The sequence below is a fragment of the Lineus longissimus genome, chromosome 13 (assembly GCF_910592395.1).
Source record: "Lineus longissimus chromosome 13, tnLinLong1.2, whole genome shotgun sequence".
In the NCBI taxonomy this organism is placed as follows: Eukaryota; Metazoa; Nemertea; class Pilidiophora; order Heteronemertea; family Lineidae; genus Lineus; species Lineus longissimus.
Window position 1 is genome coordinate 15,814,355 of NC_088320.1, and position 18,842 is coordinate 15,833,196.

The window sequence follows — 18,842 nt, forward strand, 5'->3', positions numbered from 1 at the left end:
AACATTGAAAAAAAACTTTGAAGTGCTTTATGATGTATCAATACATGCATACATTCAATAAAGTTTAAGTCACAAATTGCATGCCATTGCATGTTAAAGTACCGAAAGAACCTCTCAATTAAAATAATATCGTTTAAACAAATAGAGCCCAACCCCTTACAATCAGTTAAAAAAACAACAAACAAACATGTTCCATGCACCTGCACCTCTGCATATGCACCAATAGTGCACTTATATTTCAAAACTTTCCCTATGTATAATTATTTAAAGGACTTTAAAGAATACTAATAATCCTTTTACCCTTTCCATACTCCGCCTCCACAAAAAGGTTTTTTTTTTCATGAAATCATAAAATGTAAATATAGAAAAAAAAGAAAAATGTTAAATGTAAAATGTAAAAAAGAAAGTAGTAGGGAAATAAAAATATATATTACAAAAAAAAGAACCTCTCAATTAAGGGCACCCTTGGGACTGATAATTGCTGTCCTTAATTGGGAGGTGTCCTGATTATGGAGGTCAAATCGAATGGAAAACTACCACTTTTGGACCAAAACTATGTAGTGTCCTTAATAGAGATGTTGTCCTTAATAGAGAGGTGTCCGCTAAGAGAGGTTCCACTGTACTTAAGAAGTATTTCTTAGAACTGAAAATGCCCTCCTTCAAGTCTGTCAACGGCTATTAAAAGAACCGTTTCTGTTTACTTTCAGAGGATTTCGCTGGTGAGCAGTTTTGGTGCTAGTCTATTCCTTGGTGCTTACGCGGGCATTGATTTTGCTGACTGCTCCGGCATGAACCTACTCAATATTCACAAGAAGCAGTGGGAACAAGGTTGCGTAGATGTAAGTGATCGAGCGGCTGGACTGACGAAATCGAAGTTGAGTAACTTGGGCATGATATGTGCACCAATGGGAGTTTTAACACACACTTGCTCTCACTTTGAAGACAATAGTCGTAGTTCCACCCATCATAAAACCCCGTGTTTTTTCAAGACCCGTGTCTTCGCCGTGTGTCAAAAAACCTGGGGCGCACTTAGACCTATCAGTGGTGTTGGATAATGGTTAATAGCCCCGGCGACAGGTGCGCTGTAGGTAGGGAGCTCTCCTGTGTTTCTTTCCCATTGGAGGGGAATTTCGCGTGCGCAATACCGAGGCAACTACACCGCGCCATCTGTCGCCGGGTCTTAGAACTTGCAATTGCCGGGGCTATTCAGATTCCACCTATCAAAAAACCCGTGTTGAACACGGGTCTAAATTAGCCCCCGATTAGCCCCATCGAGCTCGATGGGGCTAATAGACACGGGAATTTGACACACGGGTCTATTTAGACACGGCAATTCATAGGTGTAAGCGCAAAAGACACGGGGATTTGATAGGTGGAAGTACGACTTATGTCACATACCATACCAATAATGTAGGAAACTGATACGAATCGCTACTAGTTATGGCTCAGCGTGCAGCAGACAGCAATAGTTCAGTTGAAGAGCATAGCCTCATGATCAAGAGCTCCTGGGTTCAACCCCTGGTCGACTTGTTGCTTTGTTCCCCTCCTGGTCAAGTTCAAATGTCGTGTGCCTTCTGGTTGCTCCTTGATTTTCGTGGAGATCACTTTAGCTGTGTTCTCACATAAATCACTTCTAGACCGCTTTCCCCAAATCGCCCTGCGGAAAACGATTTACCTTGAATCGTTTTAGAAGTAACCATTCACACAGCACTTCTGAATCGATTTGAATGCATTTTGGGCTATTCTCGCTCAATGCGATTCAAATCCAAGTGCTACCTGTTGCTGAATTGCAAACTACGTCAAAGTTCAAGGTCAGCAGCTCCAAGATGGATGCGCCCAAAATGATACCGAGGAGGAGACAAGACCACTAATGAATATTCATAGGTTGGAGGGTCGAGGCCTATCAATTAGACGAGTGCATGTTTTTAACTCTCAAGTACATATTTGGAGAGGTATTGAAAAAATATTTGTTGTGGCAAGTCTACAGATATAAAGAAATTATTTGATGAAAAAAATAATTTCGAATTTTGCTAATTGGGTAATAGGGGGCGTGTTTTGAGATTTTTCTGCCAGTTGGCTGAAAAGAGTGGAAATATCAATGTCTGTCTAATTTGTCGATTATCAAAAAATTTCCGTGGTCAACTACCAGTTTATTTTTCACCATTTACTTGCCCGACTGTCAGGAATATCATATCAAAATTTCAGATTCACAACCCCACGCAGTAGTTGATGCGTCGCGGTCAAACATTGACAATTTAACTGCTAAAAGGCTTAAAAAAATCAATGGTGGTCTTGTTTCGGAGAATAATAATGAGAATGGGCCTAATAAGCCACAAGCAAGGCTGCGGATGTTCATGGCAATGTTCGTCCTGATGAATGGTATGTTTGTCTGCCGCAGACAACACCAGTATGATGCATTTTTGCGTCGGAGACATGCTAGGAGGGCTCAAATGATGCGAACTTTCATCATGCAACAAAGCATTCGCATTCATGTTATTGTTCATTGCTGGGAGGATGCAGGAGGTGAACAGGCCTCGGCTCCGTATGGAACGGCGTATGTGGTGTTAATCTCGGCTTCGAATATTTTGGGACAGTGTGATGGAAGGATTTCTATGGCGAGAAGATTCACACTGGCTTGAAAATCTTCGTATAACTCGGGAACTGTTTATGTATTTGTGCGACAGGTTGCAGCATTGTATTGAGAGACAGGACACGAGAATGAGAAGGGCAATTCGTGTGGATGAGAGATCATGAAATGACAGATACTCCCGCATGTTTTCTCTAGTGCTAAAACAGGAAGTAGATAATACGCATGCGTATAGGTGATGCGATCTGGGTAAATTGCTTCGAGTATTCACACACAAATACAAAGCGATTCAGCCAATGCGATCTAGCTGAATCGACTTCGAAAACGGTTTAGGAAGTGTTTTGAATACGGCGATTCAGAAGCGTTTTAAGTGTGAATGGGTAAAGCGATTTAGCGGGATAAAACGATTTGGAACTGGTCCAAAGCGATTTAAACGTCTAGTGAGAACGCGGCTTTTGAGTGGTGAAACCATATTAGATTTTGCACTGTAGAAGTCTCATCATAGTTGTTATCATCATTTCAGTTCTGTGGTGCTGGCTTGGTTGAAAAATTAGGTGATCCTATACCGTCCTATCAGAACCTGGTAAGTTTGTCAGAGATGTATGAGTAGATGATGTTCTCATCTACTGACTGCCAAAATACACAAAATAAACATGATAAAATAAGTCTCATGTCTTGAGACAGTGGGTCTATCGTGCATTCTTGAAAAAGGTGAGAAAGAACTGAAACGTCGAATTTTGCAACGTTGTAAAGTTGTTTTTTTCCTCACTAATATCGTTAATTGAGACAGTGAACCGACCTCCCAATCAGAGGTGGACAATCACTTACAAGTATTGAGACCCTCATTTCAAGTGAGACCTTGCATAGTATACAGTAGAAATTCACTATCAAGTGCACCCTCGTGACTGACAAGTGCTGTCTTTAGAGAGGTTTCTCGAGGTCAAATTGAACGGAATTCAATCCATCTGCCCATTCAAGTCCAGGCCTTGCCCCCTTCAACCCGCCTGCATTACGGGTAATTTGCTAGTTTAATGTAATTGGGAATCCTGGCATGTGATAAAAACAAAATGTCTCGGGATAATACTTCAAGGTAAAGCAGTTACAAGGGTTGCAAAATCCAAATTTGCCCTACTATCCCAGGACTAGCTTACAGGCAGACTGCACTAGCTCATAGGCAAAAGCTACTAGCCCGAGCTAAGCCAGCAGACAACGATGCCACATGATTCAATGGAGATTCCCGAAGACCGCTAATTTATTAATCGGAATAATTTCGGCGGCATTCCAACAGTGAAACATCCCCATCTACGCACATGTTTTATCATAGTGCATTCAGTGGGAGTGCTAGCATTGGGAGTAAGCACCACCCATCCATCCAATCAGAGCCGATCATATATACAATGTACTATAGACAGTATGCATAGTTGGGCTTGCTGAGTGGTGAGAGTTAGCGCGGATTTTTGCCGGGATTTGAACGATTATCTTGGGGTGAAAGGATGGTGTACTGTGGATTATATAACCTACATCTAGAAGTTGTCTGCCAAGGGAAGGCACTAGTCCGTCATGCTATTGCTAAAATATTTTATACACTTCCTGCTAGCCCAAGTTAAAAAGTGGCTAGTCCCGGGCGTTGGACTAGCCGATATTTCGACCCCTGTAAACGTGTGCCTCACGGCCGTTAGCTAGGTAATTTTTACTTGTGGAGAAATCCCTCGGTCTTGTTACTATGAATAGCCTGCCGACCACCGCGCCAACGGCGGGTTGAGTAACCAAAGTGGCTTGGTATATAATAAGGAATACGACCAGGAGACCCGGGCTCGCGATTTTCAAAGTTGGTCAAGCAAATCTCCTGCTACACCATCGACGAGCCGTGTAGTTGGTTCCACATTGTAGCATACACCACCAAGATGAGAAATTACCATATAATTTTCCCTTTTCATCATTCTGTTTACGTTTATAAAGCCTTGCTAGTTTCTATTCTTGGTTCATAAGAGTATCTCGATATGGGTTCTTCGTAACCATGTACGAATTCTTGGCATATGAACCGATCTTACCTGTTTTAAACTGATTTTCCGGCGAAATATCGAAGAAACTCGCACGGGATTTGGCGCATCAGCAAATTTCTCCGCCAGTTGACGAAGTACCCAAAAACTGATTACGCAGTAACCATTCCTGGCACATGACCTAATTATTATTCACTTCCGATTTGGGTCCCTCCCTTTTATTATCATAATCGACGCGTTCAAAGTTGGTCAAGGGAAATTACTTCATAAATCATGCAAATTACCACGAAGGCGTCATATTTGCAGATCAACCAATCAGATCGGAGATTCCACAGGAGTCATGTGATCAAATAAATTGTTAAGGCACATTGTTGTCTAACGGCCGTGGCCTATGTTCTGTCTTTAGGGTCCAATATCGCGATACTTTGTTGATCGTTACAAGTTCCACAAAGACTGTGCTGTGATTGCATTTACCGGTGATAACCCCGCATCACTCGCGGGAATGAGGCTGGAAGAGGGAGATATAATAGTGAGTATAACCAACTATTTATTCCATCCTTTCTGTTTTGTCAGATTTGTTGCACTAGAAGGAACTTGGTGGCTGTAGCAAAATAAAAGTGAAGCCATTAGAAACGAAATATTTTAGATTGGATTATTAAACCTACATCTAGAAGTGGTCAGGCTGCCGAGGTAAGGCACTAATCTGGCTTATATGATGCATAGAAACATCCGACAGTGAACATGATCGATCCATGATGATCTGTGTGTATTTGCAGGTGACACTTGGTACCAGTGATTGTGCTTTCGTCTGGCTTCGAGAACCTCGTCCCTCCCACTATACGAACATATGCTGCAACCCCGTGGTCAGGGATGACTACTTTGCTATGATTGTGTGAGTATAACACCATTCAGTCATTCTTCTCGCTCATCCTAAACATTGTCCACCAGGTTTAAAGTCGGGTAGAAAGTCATCAAAATAAAAGTCGCACGATGTGGTTGTAATACAACTACAGGTCTCTTTAACCTCTTGAATCCCAAAACTTGAAAATCCTGGGATCCCAGGGTGGTCACGTGGTTGCGAAATTGGGTCTGACTTTCATGATGTATAGTGCCTGCATACAACCGCCAAAGTCCGGTACCGAGGCGCCATCTACCCAGGCATGCTCTAACTGACCCTACTGTACATCAAACACGCTAAAACAAGCAATAAACTAGCTCAAGGGAATAAAACTGTCACTGAGACCGACCTGTCGTTCGTTGGTTAAAAACGTTATTTCAAAATGACTGACCGGTCGGTCACCAGGATTCAAGAGGTCAAGTGCTCCATCGGCGAAAGATTTCTATTGCTGTGACCTGCAACAAAATGATTTCCAGCAGAACCCTCACTTTTACCAGTACCCGAGAAAGGTAAAGCTAAAAAAATGCAGGGTGTAGAGGTCTCCATGTAATTGAAAGGCCTGGTAACAGAATGGTTTGCTACCATTTACAGATTCAAGAATGGTTCTTTGACGCGCGAGAGGATACGTGATGAGTGTGCTGAGGCATCATGGGATAGATTTGAAGAGTTGCTGAAGCAGACGCCGAAAGGGAATGATGGAAACATAGGTAAACATAGCGGTCATACTATTTACCGACCGTAACAGACTAAACCCGACTTTTGGTTCTCACCTAAAAATGTAACACCTTTATGACCTGAGAGAAGATAATTGTACTCTTTATTTCGTTTGTAAGGAAACCTTCAAAATTCATCTCATATGAATGAAGGGAAACTTAAGAAGTTTGTGAAACTAATAGTTTGACCAAAAATTCAAATCCACGTGCCGCCATCTTTGTTTTGGTCGGGAAAGTGTAACAAAGATGGCGGTGCACTGACTTGAAATTTTGTTATCGGATTTTTAGATTCACAGAGTTTTCAAGTTTCCTTAATTCAATTGTGGTGAAATTTATATAAACTTCATAAAGATCATGAAAATATCTGAGTTGGTTATCAGTAGATTAACATTCAGCAGTTGTTTGCAGATAGAAATTGATCGTCGGGAAGGTTGGCTTTGGTCGGTAATGAGAAGGACCCCAGGGGTTATAGTTTGGTTCAAAATGATCAGAAATGTTGCATAACGCTCTCATTTTCACAATTAACCTAAAATTGATCGTTCCTTTTAATACATTCAACGATTCATTCCGACCACAACCACGCCAGAAAATAATTAATTTGTGCAGGATATGAGCCCCTATGCTGAAAGTGTGTGTCCAACACAGCGCGTCATGATGACGCTTATTGCAAGGAAAGGTCTAGAATTTGTGCTGCAACATTTTTCATGCCATTTCTTCAATGGCGCGAAACCCATGTGTAAATGATGTGTAGTAACATTTCCTATGCTGTAACATGGGGCCTTTTCCTGGAGTGGTTGTGGTCAGAAAGAGCTTTTGAATCAATTGAACAACTGGGACATGATGTAACGATCAATTTGAGGTAGGTTTGGTGAAAATTCGAGAGCAGTTTTGAAAATGAGAGCGATTTGCAAAATTCCTGAACAACTCTAACCAAACAGTTCCTCTATGGCCACTGCATCACCCAAACTGAGTTTTGTTTTTCACGGTGACGGTGTAAAAAGGGGTTTTGCTGTTTTCATATTCGCAAACATATTCACATATACGACAGTTATCTCAATTCTTCACAAGTATCTTTAGCGATATTTGCATCTGAACACTTTATATGTAGTGTGAATCGTATGCTTTCAGGTTTCTACTACGATGTTGAAGAAATAATTCCGAGTAATGCAAAGGGTGTGCACCGTTTTGATGCAACTGGAAAAAAGGTACAACTCTGGCTTTATAATTTTTCTAATTGACACTGGTCCATATCTAAAATATCTCTCTTTCTTCTTCTTAGTTTGGAATTTTCTCTCATGGGAGTGACATGCTATGCTGTAGAACCAGGCCTACATTGTATGTCTCTGATAAACATGGCTGTCATCTCTTGTTCCTCCCCAGATCCCTGAACTTTGTCTCAAGTGGGTGTACTGCTTTGCCATCTTGACTGCGGGGTGACGTTAAGTTCAAACTCGATCTCCATGCACTCACGTGGCGGGTAAAGGTTTTCACACCAGGAGTTGTGTCTGCTGATAAATATTAGTCGTAGTTCCACCTAACATAAAACCCAGTGTTTTTTCAAGACCCGTGTCTTCGCCGTGTGTCAAAAAACCCGGGGCGCACTTACACCTATCAGTGGTGTTGGATAATGGTTAATAGCCCCGGCGACAGGTGCACTGTAGGTAGGGAGCTCTCCTGTGTTTCTTTCCCGTTGGAGGGGGAATTTCGCATGCGCAATACCGAGGCAACTACACTGCGCCATCTGTCGCCGGATCTTAGAACTTGCAATTGCCGTGTCTATTCAGATTCCACCTATCAAAAAACCCGTGTTGAACACGGGTCTAAATTAGGCCCCGATTAGCCCCATCAAGCTCGATGGGGCTAATAGACACGGGGATTTGACACACGGGTCTATTTAGACACGGCAATTCATAGGTGTAGGCGCAAAAGACACGGGGATTTGATAGGTGGAAGTACGACTATTATGTCAAAGTTTTGAAAAAATTGGGAAAATGTTAAACAGTTTAAGGAAAAATAGGTTATTATGATTAAAAAGGAGAACAAACTTATTGAAATAAAAAGCTGCCCGCTTCTTTAAAAGTACAGGTACAAATAGTAGTACATAAGCCATGTTGTTGATTTCAGGTGGGAAGTTTTTCCAATGCGACGGAGATTCGAGCCCTGATAGAAGGTCAGTTTCTTGCTAAGAGACTACATGCTGAGAATAGTGGCTTCAAGATAGGTGAGTTGTTGTGTCAGGTATTCTGCATTCTCCATGTTCTGTGGCACTCTGCAAAGCAGACAAAATAGTCCTGGTGCCGAGCGACTTTACCCTGTAACACCTAGAGCCACTGCCAGCACAAGTGCTTATTCCCCTAGGCCCCGACGTAATTTTACCTGGAAATCAAATTTTTTGCGGTGGGTCCAGTTTTTGGCTCACCTGTGAGCCTTTACAATGACGCAGCGTCGTCGCCGTCCGTCGTCGTCGTTAGACACTAGTGGCACGTTTCGTAACCGCTAAAGCTACTGAACTCAAACTTGGTACACATGTACCCCTTGGTGACTGCTACTCAGAGACCAAATTCTGACCTCATGTAACTCACGGTTTGGCCACCAGGGGGCCAAAGGTCAAAATTGAAAATCTGCAATAATTTGCTTAATACTGGTTAAAAAATTTTGAAAAAAATATGGTAGGTACTTCTACCAAGGACACATCATATATCCTCCGGGTTTTGGATTTGACCTACTTTTGAAGGTCAGAGAGGTCAAAGTTTGATCGCGGCACCGCCGTTAGTCAATGGTGGCACGTTTTGTAACCGCTTTAGCCAGAGATCTCAAACTTGGTACAAATGTACCCCTGGGTGACCCCTACTCAGAATCCGAATCATGGCGTTATACGAATCATACTTTGGCCAATAGGCGGCCAAATATCAAAAGTGAAAATATGCGATTGCTTGCTTAATACTGGTCTGAAAAATTGGAAAAAAATATGGTAGGTACTTTTACCAAGAGTACATCATATATCCACCATATTCGTTTTTCGATATACTTTTCAAGGTCAAGGAGGACAAAGTGTCCCGATGGCACCACTGTTAGACAAAAGTGGCATGTTCAGATACCGCTGAAGCTACTGAACTGTAACTTGGCACAAGTATATCCTTGGGTGGCCCCTACTTCCGCACCAAACCCCAGCTTTTTATGATTCCCAGTTTGGCCTCCAGGGGCCAAAATGTTAATCTCACCTTATAATGATACCTTGTCAAGAAATATTGAAAACTGAAACTTATTAAATTAAATTTGATATTCACTTTTGCTTTGAGTATTGTAGGCCTATGTCTACAAATACAAAGACCTGGACTGTTTTTAAAAAACCCATAAAACATCAGATGTAAAACTAAAAGTGTTACATCTGATTCCTTAGAATTGTTACATCATAGCATAATATCTGTAAACTAATTGGTACTTGTGTGGTTTAGCACTTCATGAAAATAGAGCTGCAGCTAGCTGTAACAGTCACATGGTCTGAGACTGCTGACTTGCTATTCTTAGTTAAAAATCTCAACACATCTAGCCAAAGAGAACAGTACATAGTAAGTTGTGTCTTTGTTGGTGGCTTATCATTTTGACTATGGCGGCTCAGGGTTTGAAAGTGTATGCTGATAGCCAGATTGGAGATGGATGCACTGACTGACTCAGTGACTGACTGAGTCTGTATCAAGCATGATTGTGTGTAGGCCTAATGTTTGAGCCTTCTCCACAGGCCATTATAACGGGGCGGGCCGCCCCGTTCAGGCGGGGGGGCCGACCTCCTGGGGAGGGGGGGACAAAAATCTTTTTTTTTTTTTTTTTTTTTAAGTGAAAATACCTCCCTGAGGAGTTTTAAGCACCTTACAATGCCCAATTCTGCTTCTAAATGACATAAATTACCCTTAAAAGTCATTAAATTTCCAAAACCAAACAAACAAATGTCTTTAAAAAAATTTTTTTTTTGCCGAGCGCGCCAAAAAGGGTTAAAAACGCCACACCCTATTAAACTGAAATCTTGTGGAAAACACTGCTGTTTATGTATGTGTGTGCACTAGTATAAAGATGTTTCTTCACATGTGATAACAAATCTTTCATGTGATTGCACCACAGGTGAGCACATGGTCCATGGACCATTTCATTTTCTCTTCTGAATGAGATCTTAGAGCTGACATGTGTATAAAAGCCCTAAATCTGACAACGCAAATGCCGGACTATCAAACAACCAACAGCATTTGTCTAGCCTTACTTGACTGCACGAACGACAAGTCCATTGATGAGACTGATCTCAGAAGCGCTCATATGATATGAATTTCAGTGTCACAGAGGTCAATTCAAACGAGAACTATATTTCTTTACACTTGATCATTGCTTGATTGGGAACATCGTTTGCAAAAATGTGATCACTGCCTAAAAAAATACATTTTGGAGGAAAACTTTTCTGGTAATATGAGTACATTCACTATTATTTCAGGAGAAATAAAGCATGATGCAGCACACATAAAATTGGTTTATATGGGCCGAATGTAGAAAAATTTGCCACGGTGTCGCAGTTTTGCGATGTTTTAACGTAACAATAGTCTTTAGTACAGTTTGTATGCGGGCGTACACATGAAGACGTCTTAACGTGGTACTAATATCCCACGTGTTTTTTGTAAACTTTGGGCCAAAATGTTGTCTTTACTGAGGCTGCTTTTGCTGTGTGCTTTGGCTCGTCATAAAAAGATCACTGCTATTATAATCAGAAAAACTTCTTTCCAATGGTATGATTTATTAACTGTTGCGACCACAGGAAACGGCCATAGAATTGATCTACTACCTGCACGCCATCTGTCAGTGGGTGGGAAGACTGCGTAGGTGACAATCTTTTCAATAAAAGTCGATGGTGAATAACGCAAAGGTGCTCATCGCAATTCGGCGACGGTGGCAGTTACACTTTACAGGGTTAAGTGGCATGATCGTCACCCAAGATTTGTCGGTGGATTTTCAAGGTAAGCGCCACCTTATCTGTCATGTGATTGATTTCAGAACCAAACACGAGGATCCTGGCGACAGGTGGGGCCTCAGCCAACAAAGCAATACTACAGGTAATGAGAAGCTGTCATGATGCATATTGCATCTCAGTTTGCAGGTGTTAACCTGTTAACAGAGAGTGTGCCAGATGTGATAGCTATTGAGCAGACACCTATTAGAATTAAAAGTTAAAGTCAGCTGGGATACAGCCCGAGTCGCGAACGCCTGATTCGGCCGGAGCTTATTCCGGTTTCCGAACCATTAGGCGACTGGGAGTTTTTGGTCTGTCACAGGTTAACTTCCCAGGCAAGCCTGGTACCCACTAAGTCCTGGATGGAGAGAAGCAAGTAGGCTTAAGATCATTGCTCAAGGACTCAAAGATGAAACAGTGCTGATCCGTCTGAGTATTAAACCTATGACCTCCTGGTTGTAAGCACGGTGCTCAAACCACTGCCACTGATCCCCTTTAGGAGACACCTATAGTTGGCATAAAAATGTTGAGAAATTTTGAATATCGCTCTCATTTTAACACCTGTTCTTGGATTTTCTTTTAAAAACTTACATGTCATATAAATCACTACATCCTGTCCTGCCCTTTTTTGTCTCTTCAAAACTTTGCACTGACCACGACTGCACCCTGAAATTTTGTCAATGTTGACTTTACTATTGTGAAAATAAATAAACAACTCCACAACGTCATCAATTTCAACGTTTCGGTTTACCGAACCTTGTTCTGGGTAATGTTGACTTTACTGCAAAATAGGTTTCCTGTGTAAAATACATTGAAATTGACATGGCGGACTGTGTGGGTCATTGATGATTCAAATACAACAGAGGAAAATGCTATTGTGTTGCGACCAAGCGCTGGTGTTATTGAACTAAACTTTTAGTAGGAAATGGCGTGACATGCATGTCATTGGGCTACAGCTCTTCACCCACAGTGAAATTGTTAAGCCTCTTGATATCAATTTGTTATACTCTGGTTTCGCACACCTAAGGCCGAAGTTACATAGACCTCATTCGTTCATTTACCACGAGTCACTTTCCGGGTTTTTCTTTCATTCCTCGGTGAATGCACGCCACAAGGCCGTGCTTTTACAGGGGAACGAAAGCAAAAGGGGAAAATGAGTCCTGGGAAATGAACGAATGAGATCTATGTAACTTCGGCCTAACGTCCACTGCAGTAAGCCAGTGTATGTGTTCATTTTGGTAGGCCCATGACGGAAGTAAGTTTCTTGATTGATTGACCAGCAACATCAATGGCAATAGTGGCTTGAATAGAAGGCCTCAATTTTCCCCCATTACGGGCCTAGAAATGTTCACTTTGTAAAGATCTGGCTGGACGTTAGAAATGAGAAACTAGAGTAGTTCAGTGTGTTTTTGATGGGTGATTGACTACTTGTGTTCTGCAGGTGCTAGCAGATGTCTTCAATGCTCCTGTGTTTACACTGGATGTGGCCAACTCGGCCTGCCTGGGATGTGCTTACCGAGCTAAACATGGTAAGGACCCTTTTGAACCCTGCAGTAATAGTCTCTACATGTTTTGTCCTGTAGATACTCAGGCCTACCAATGAGTACACTTTTAGAGAATCATTATTGCTTTTTGCCAATGTCAATGAAAATAATACTCCCGGACTGCTGTATTTCACAAAGGAAATGCATTAGAGAGAGGTGTCGGTAAAAGTATGTTCCATTGTTGTTACATATCTGTTTTCTTTGCAGGCTTGCTTGGTGGGGAGAAGTTTGCATTTGTAGATATTGTAAAGAATGCTCCCGGAATGGTGCTAGCAGTGGCCCCTAGCCCCGGGGCGTATGAGGTAGGTTCCCTGTTGCTTCCTAGAGTGAGGTTGTGTGTTGTTGAGTTGACTGAGATGACACATTCACACCGATCATGAATTGATACCACACTGTTGGTATTGATTGTCTCACCGAAACGCAAGGGTGGAGATAAAATGTAGACCAAAACCGATGGGTAGCTGAGGTTTTGGCCAACATTTTTGCTCCATCCTCGCGGTTTTGGTGAGACAATCAATACCGACAGTGAGGTATCAATTTCTACTCTAAAATATCTCAAATTAAACAACGACAAATTGGTTTTAATTTCAACACGTTTTGACAGCTTCTAAATTTTTGCACCAACCCAAGCTGTTAGTTGCCTAACCATAACAGCTGAATTCTGAAAGAGGCTTCGTTTGCGCATAGTGCATTTACACTGTAAAGTGTGGTGCATTTTAAATCCAGGTATTTTAGAATGCATGATTCAGGCATGACCTAAAGAATGGGTGATTTATTCCAATGTGCAGGCACAATACATTCACAGATAGAGTTTTCTGGGAATTCCTGGATTTCAAGGAGCAGCATTGCCAGAAATTCCGGTGCCTGCACCATTCTAGGCCCAAGTTTTTACTCGCCCAGCATTTGCCAATTGGCCATTCATCATTTAGTTGATCTACGCTACACAATACACACCAGAAATGATGTGACTATTTTGACTCGCGTCCCTAGTACGAACAGCCATGACCTGATTGGCTAACAATCTCTCACAAGCGGTAATCATGCATAGGCAAGGACGGTGAACTCTGCGCGGTTTGGAAATGAATGCCCAGTTTGCTCATGAATTGCTGGCTGACCACACTCTGCAGTAAGTTTTGCTATGACTAAGGAATCAAAAGTTGTTTTTGCAGTGGCACTATCTATGTACTTTGCTGTTGATTGTTGCTGACCCTGCTGCTAGGATATTTCTGACGTTGACTTTCTCTCCGTCCTCTAGGTATACACCCCGATGGTGGCTATGTACAGGAAGCTGGAGACAATCGTGAGCCAAAGCTAGACAGGAATGCAATACGGTGTCGTATGATACGAGTTGGAGGGAGAGATGGATAGCTGGACGTCGTGATTTTGAACTATCAAATCAAGTAGCATTTTATATAGACGATTAAAAGTACAGCGGGCGCTGTGTATCAACAAAGGTATTTGAGAATAAGGTGATATCATATTATGCATGTTATAGTTTACTTGTAAAGTGTTTTTCAGATAGATATTAGTCGTACTTCCACCTATCAAATCCCCGTGTCTTTTGCGCTTACACCTATGAATTGCCGTGTCTAAATAGACCCGTGTGTCAAATCCCCGTGTCTATTAGCCCCATCGAGCTCGATGGGGCTAATCGGGGGCTAATTTAAACCCGTGTTCAACACAGGTTTTTTGATAGGTGGAATCTGAATAGCCCCGGCAATTGCAAGTTCTAAGACCCGGCGACAGATGGCGCGGTGTAGTTGCCTCAGTATTGCGCCCGCGAAATTCCCCTCCAACGGGAAAAAAACACAGGAGAGCTCCCTACCATTATTAACCATTATCTAACACCACTGATAGGTGTAAGTGCGCCCCGGTTTTTTTGACACACGGCGAAGACACGGGTCTTGAAAAAACACGGGGTTTTATGATAGGTGGAACTACGACTATTGCCAAAAATACTTGGCTGACCTCTTTTCACTTAACTGTAATAGTGTGATCACAAATAGTTATGTTACACAGCCCTGGGCAGCTGGTGTCGTAGTTGACAACGTTAAGTCAGTGGAATATTGGCTAATAGTGGGATATATGGGTTGCAAAAGGTCTGTGCGGTACAGTAAAGCTCAGGAAAGAAAAGTCTAGAAATTTATTCTGAGTGTTATTCTTCCGCATGGGGGAGGCCTACCCTAATGAGTTTTGTGCAACACCACTCTCGTTTGGTATGTGATTTGGTCACATTCCTGAGCCTTTGGCCAACATGAAAAACACTCAACCCTTTTAACTGGCAAATATATGTTTTTAATTTTATGAATTTCCTATAACCTGTTTTTGGCTCACTGTAGGGGAGTCTACATAACACCGCAGTGTCCGTCGTCGTCGTCGTCCGTATCCTGTTTCAAAAACCTGCTTTTGAAGAGGTCAGACTCGAAAATTTCAGCAAAGGTGGCACGTTTCGTCATTAATTGTCCTAAACTGTTCAAATTTGATATGTAGACACCTATTGGGTATCTGTACATATTATCAAAAACTCATGTCAATGTCACCTACTTTTCAGGTGTAAGTACAAAATTCAAAAATTGTGTTCAGCTATTTGTTAATCTGTACAAAATTTTAAAATTTAGAATTTAAAATACATTGCTTATAGAAAATGCCAATACTGTTATGTTTGTTAACAGGACCCGTACAAAATCAAGGCCCAAGGGCATGCAAGTTGCAATAGCTTCATCATGACCCCAGATTCCTATGATCGTCCAACCAAATTAGCTCCCACCACATACAGTTTACACTGGATTCTGCAAGTCCCGCACAAGTTATTTCCCCACATGCTCCACGTAGTGTTTTCCACTCCAGTATCTGTTGATGGCTTCCTACTTGTCCGGACGTTCAAAGGCGCTGGAAAGTGGGGGTGGTGGTTCTTCATTCTGACAGATTTCTCCTGCTCGGATGATTCTGCACACCTCTTTCTGAAGTTCAGTCACATCAGTCTGAAAAAAGACTGTTGTGTTAATGAACATCGACTAATCAGACTCATGAGACAAATACATCAATTCAGAGAACATAAATTCAAATTCAAATTCTTTTATTACACTAAAAACGCCCACTAGGGGCCAACGGTAACATACCATAATTACAAAATATATCATAAGAAATTACAGGGTATACAAAATAAGCTCACAACTATTTAAAGATAGAATCATAGTAATGCCAAGGGAATCAGGGCAATACAGAGTTACGCTGTTTAAAGAACTCATTGATTATCTCTGCAGAGGGAGGTGAAGGATTTTCCAGATATATTTTAGTCAGATCCGACACAGACAGAAAATGGAGACTACTTGTATCATAACTGGCATTGAGCTTTGCCCTTAAAGAAGCATATATAGGGCATGTCGCAAGGAAGTGAGAAACATCCTCAACCTCCCCTGACTTACAAACCTCACATACTCTTAGTTGTCTATCTATATAATGATAATCTAAAATCAGTATGAAATAAAAAGGTCATAGTTACAACATCTACAACTGAGAACAAATGCTAAGTACAAATGTACATACCGGTATTTAGAAACAGCAGAAAAACTGAAATTGCTGTATGCAAGATTCACTCAGAATCATCCAGTAAACATGTTAAAAACAAACAAAATTACGCACAAAGATTAAAATACGTCAAAATTACAACATCTGAATTTGCAACAAAGAATATGAAACTCTGAAATGGCTGTCTGTATGATTCACAATCACCCTATGTTAAGTACAAGAAGGCCTGAGACTTATTAGGGAAAGGCCAAAGACCAGTTACTACATGTATTACTTTACAAGAAGGCCTGAGAGCAGACTGACAACCACATTGCCCAAGGCTGAGACAAGAAAAGGCCAAAACACTAGTTACTCATTGACAACACAAGGCAGTACTTTGTCATCCTGATTAGGCCTATGTATTCAGGACTTGTAATACACAGATTTAAATTCCTTCAGCTGGTTTGCAGAATATTTCCGGCTATGAGCATCACCAGGAACCGACTTGACTACCAACATTCTTGTTCTTTATGTCGAGTTTCACTGTGTCTAGGGCTGCTGCTTGATAATTGGCAAATTCAAGCTCCAGTGTCTGCCTGGATACTCCTGAAGAAAAAATTTTTCCTCGACAGAAAGTGTTTGTCACCAACAATGTTCACACATCCATCGTGAAACCATATGCCACAGCGGTCACATCCAATACTTTCGTCATATGGTCTTTTTGGTTCCTCTACACAAATGAGCTGGCAGTTGCCACACTTAAAGTCCCCTGAATCTTGGATATTGCTACTACTACTAGCAGCAATGGTATCTGTAGCTGAAGAGTTGCCATCCTTCTTCCTTTTTTTCTTCTCACGGCCTTCAGTGTTGGTTGGTCTTTTTTGTGATCCAGCCTTTGGACCCAACGGAAACAGAGAGCTTGCTTCTTCTTGCGAGGCAGGTCTTCTTTCAAGAGGAATAGCATTTCCTTGAACATGATCCTTGTGAAGTGATAGGAAATGCTGTAGTAAAGGTCATTGAGTGTCACAAGGAACATGTCTTCCATCCCTTCATCTTCAGCTTCATCATGTGGTGTAATAAAATCAAATAAAGTGAACCACTTATGCATTAGACTCTGATTCTCCTGAGCAGTGTTCCTTGCAATTGCAAGGAGATTTTCACCAAAAATATGGTACCTTTCTGGAGAGAATGTCCTTCCTAACAAAAGAAATAGATCACAAAAGAACTTAAATGCTTCATCAGAAATATTGACCAGTTGGCGACCCGGACCCTGTCGAAAGGCAGTTTCCTCAAGGCTGTCCATGAATTCTGATGAAGCAAAAATGTCTTGCTCTTTCACTTTTAACTGAGACAAGATACTCCTCTGCGTGTACGCCACTCTTCTCTCAGTTGGCCTGCCAATACACCTGCGGACACTTTGGCCTAATTTGAAGAGACATTTTGCTACACATGCACCCCTTATATAACGAATCTTCCCCTGCATCGGACCATCAATGTCATCCATAGATTCTGGCATCATTCTCACCACCTGAATGTCGTCCACCTGCTTTTCTATTACCTTAGCAGCGTCTGTACGAACAATTTTATGAATAACGTTCCGAGCTATCCTAGTGGCACACTTGAGCTGAATCTGGGAATAATCCTTGGCATTAAACAGAAAGTGCAACTTGGTTTTGTAATCCTGTGATGTAAGCAAACCATATTCGCCACCAGCCCCAAACACTTTTGCCCATCCCTTTGATGTGGTAGGTTTCTCCTTATCCATGATGAGGCTATAGTGAGTAAAAATCCAGCTGAGGAAATGAGTGAGTTCATTTTTACGTTCCTTAAGAAGTTCATCCATTTGAGCTCGTAAAAGCAGTTGCTCCTTTTCCTCCCCAACTGGTTTTGCATTCTCCATAGCCTCATCAACAAATCCTCATCACGGATTTCTCTTAAGGGTGGCAGCTCTTTTGTTGTCTCATGCTCTGTCCCAGGCCCTGGCATGCCTGACAGTGGTTGGTGTGTACCCTCTGATGAATCTGACTCCTTGTCGGCTGTCAGTGTCTCTTGAAATGCACCTGTAAAAAGAATGACATGCCGGTAATTAAAGCAGGAATTACAATATCAAATAAGGGGGTTCTATATGAGCTCCTGTTTTCTTTTGCGTATTACTTAACTTACCAAAAGCACTTAACAGTCACTCCAGTTATTGGGCATAAATTCAATACCTGATTTTAAAATATATATCATCAGCTTTATATTGTGGCTGAGAGGTGGTGTGCATGGGGGGTGGGGGGATTTTGAGACCCCCCCCCCCCAATTGTAAATTATTTGGTCAATGGATGACCCTACTGTTACTTACCATCTTCATCATTCACAACCTTCTTGCAGCATGCCATTCCTTCGTCAGGGGGATGGTTGGTGTCTCCGTGGCATAAAACGTATACACATCTGGAGGGTGTCTCATACTTGCACCAGCCAAATCAAAGTTCACAATCTGAAGGCCAGTTGAACAAGTGGCTCTACCCACTGCAACTCCCATCTGCCCAGCCTGAAAGAAGTTGTGACAGTCAACCTTGAGACGATCGATGGTTTTCCCTTGGGCTCTGTGCACAGTAATGGCA

At 41.8% G+C, this 18,842-nt stretch overlaps 2 protein-coding genes across 2 annotated transcripts in view; one reads left to right on the top strand and one right to left on the bottom strand.

Annotated features, from left to right (window-relative positions):
- LOC135498053 (xylulose kinase-like) overlaps window positions 1-15,383 on the top strand; it is a 28,292-nt gene extending 12,909 nt beyond the window's left edge. The window contains exons 8-18 of the mRNA XM_064788202.1: window positions 708-839; window positions 3,111-3,170; window positions 4,994-5,116; window positions 5,364-5,479; window positions 6,077-6,192; window positions 7,327-7,403; window positions 8,323-8,419; window positions 11,230-11,288; window positions 12,627-12,714; window positions 12,937-13,031; window positions 13,985-15,383. Coding sequence (XP_064644272.1) covers window positions 708-839; window positions 3,111-3,170; window positions 4,994-5,116; window positions 5,364-5,479; window positions 6,077-6,192; window positions 7,327-7,403; window positions 8,323-8,419; window positions 11,230-11,288; window positions 12,627-12,714; window positions 12,937-13,031; window positions 13,985-14,044 — 1,023 coding nt within the window. The 3' untranslated portion in view covers window positions 14,045-15,383. The remainder of the gene's footprint in view (window positions 1-707; window positions 840-3,110; window positions 3,171-4,993; window positions 5,117-5,363; window positions 5,480-6,076; window positions 6,193-7,326; window positions 7,404-8,322; window positions 8,420-11,229; window positions 11,289-12,626; window positions 12,715-12,936; window positions 13,032-13,984) is intronic.
- A 210-nt stretch (window positions 15,384-15,593) lies between these two features.
- LOC135497726 (uncharacterized) lies at window positions 15,594-18,136 on the bottom strand. The gene is made up of 2 exons (XM_064787559.1): window positions 17,093-18,136; window positions 15,594-15,710 (listed from the first exon to the last, which is right to left on the bottom strand). Exons 1-2 carry the CDS (start codon window positions 18,134-18,136, stop codon window positions 15,594-15,596), a joined length of 1,161 nt encoding a protein of 386 aa, XP_064643629.1.
- Between the last annotated feature and the right edge of the window lie 706 nt (window positions 18,137-18,842).

Coding starts and splice junctions, on each gene's coding strand:
- LOC135497726 (XM_064787559.1), bottom strand. CDS start 18,136: ATGGAGAATGCAAAACCAGTTGGGGAGGAAAAGGAGCAACTGCTTTTA. Junction 15,711..17,092: donor ACCAACCAACACTGAAGGCC/GTGAGAAGAAAA, acceptor GTCTTTTTTCAG/ACTGATGTGACTGAACTTCA.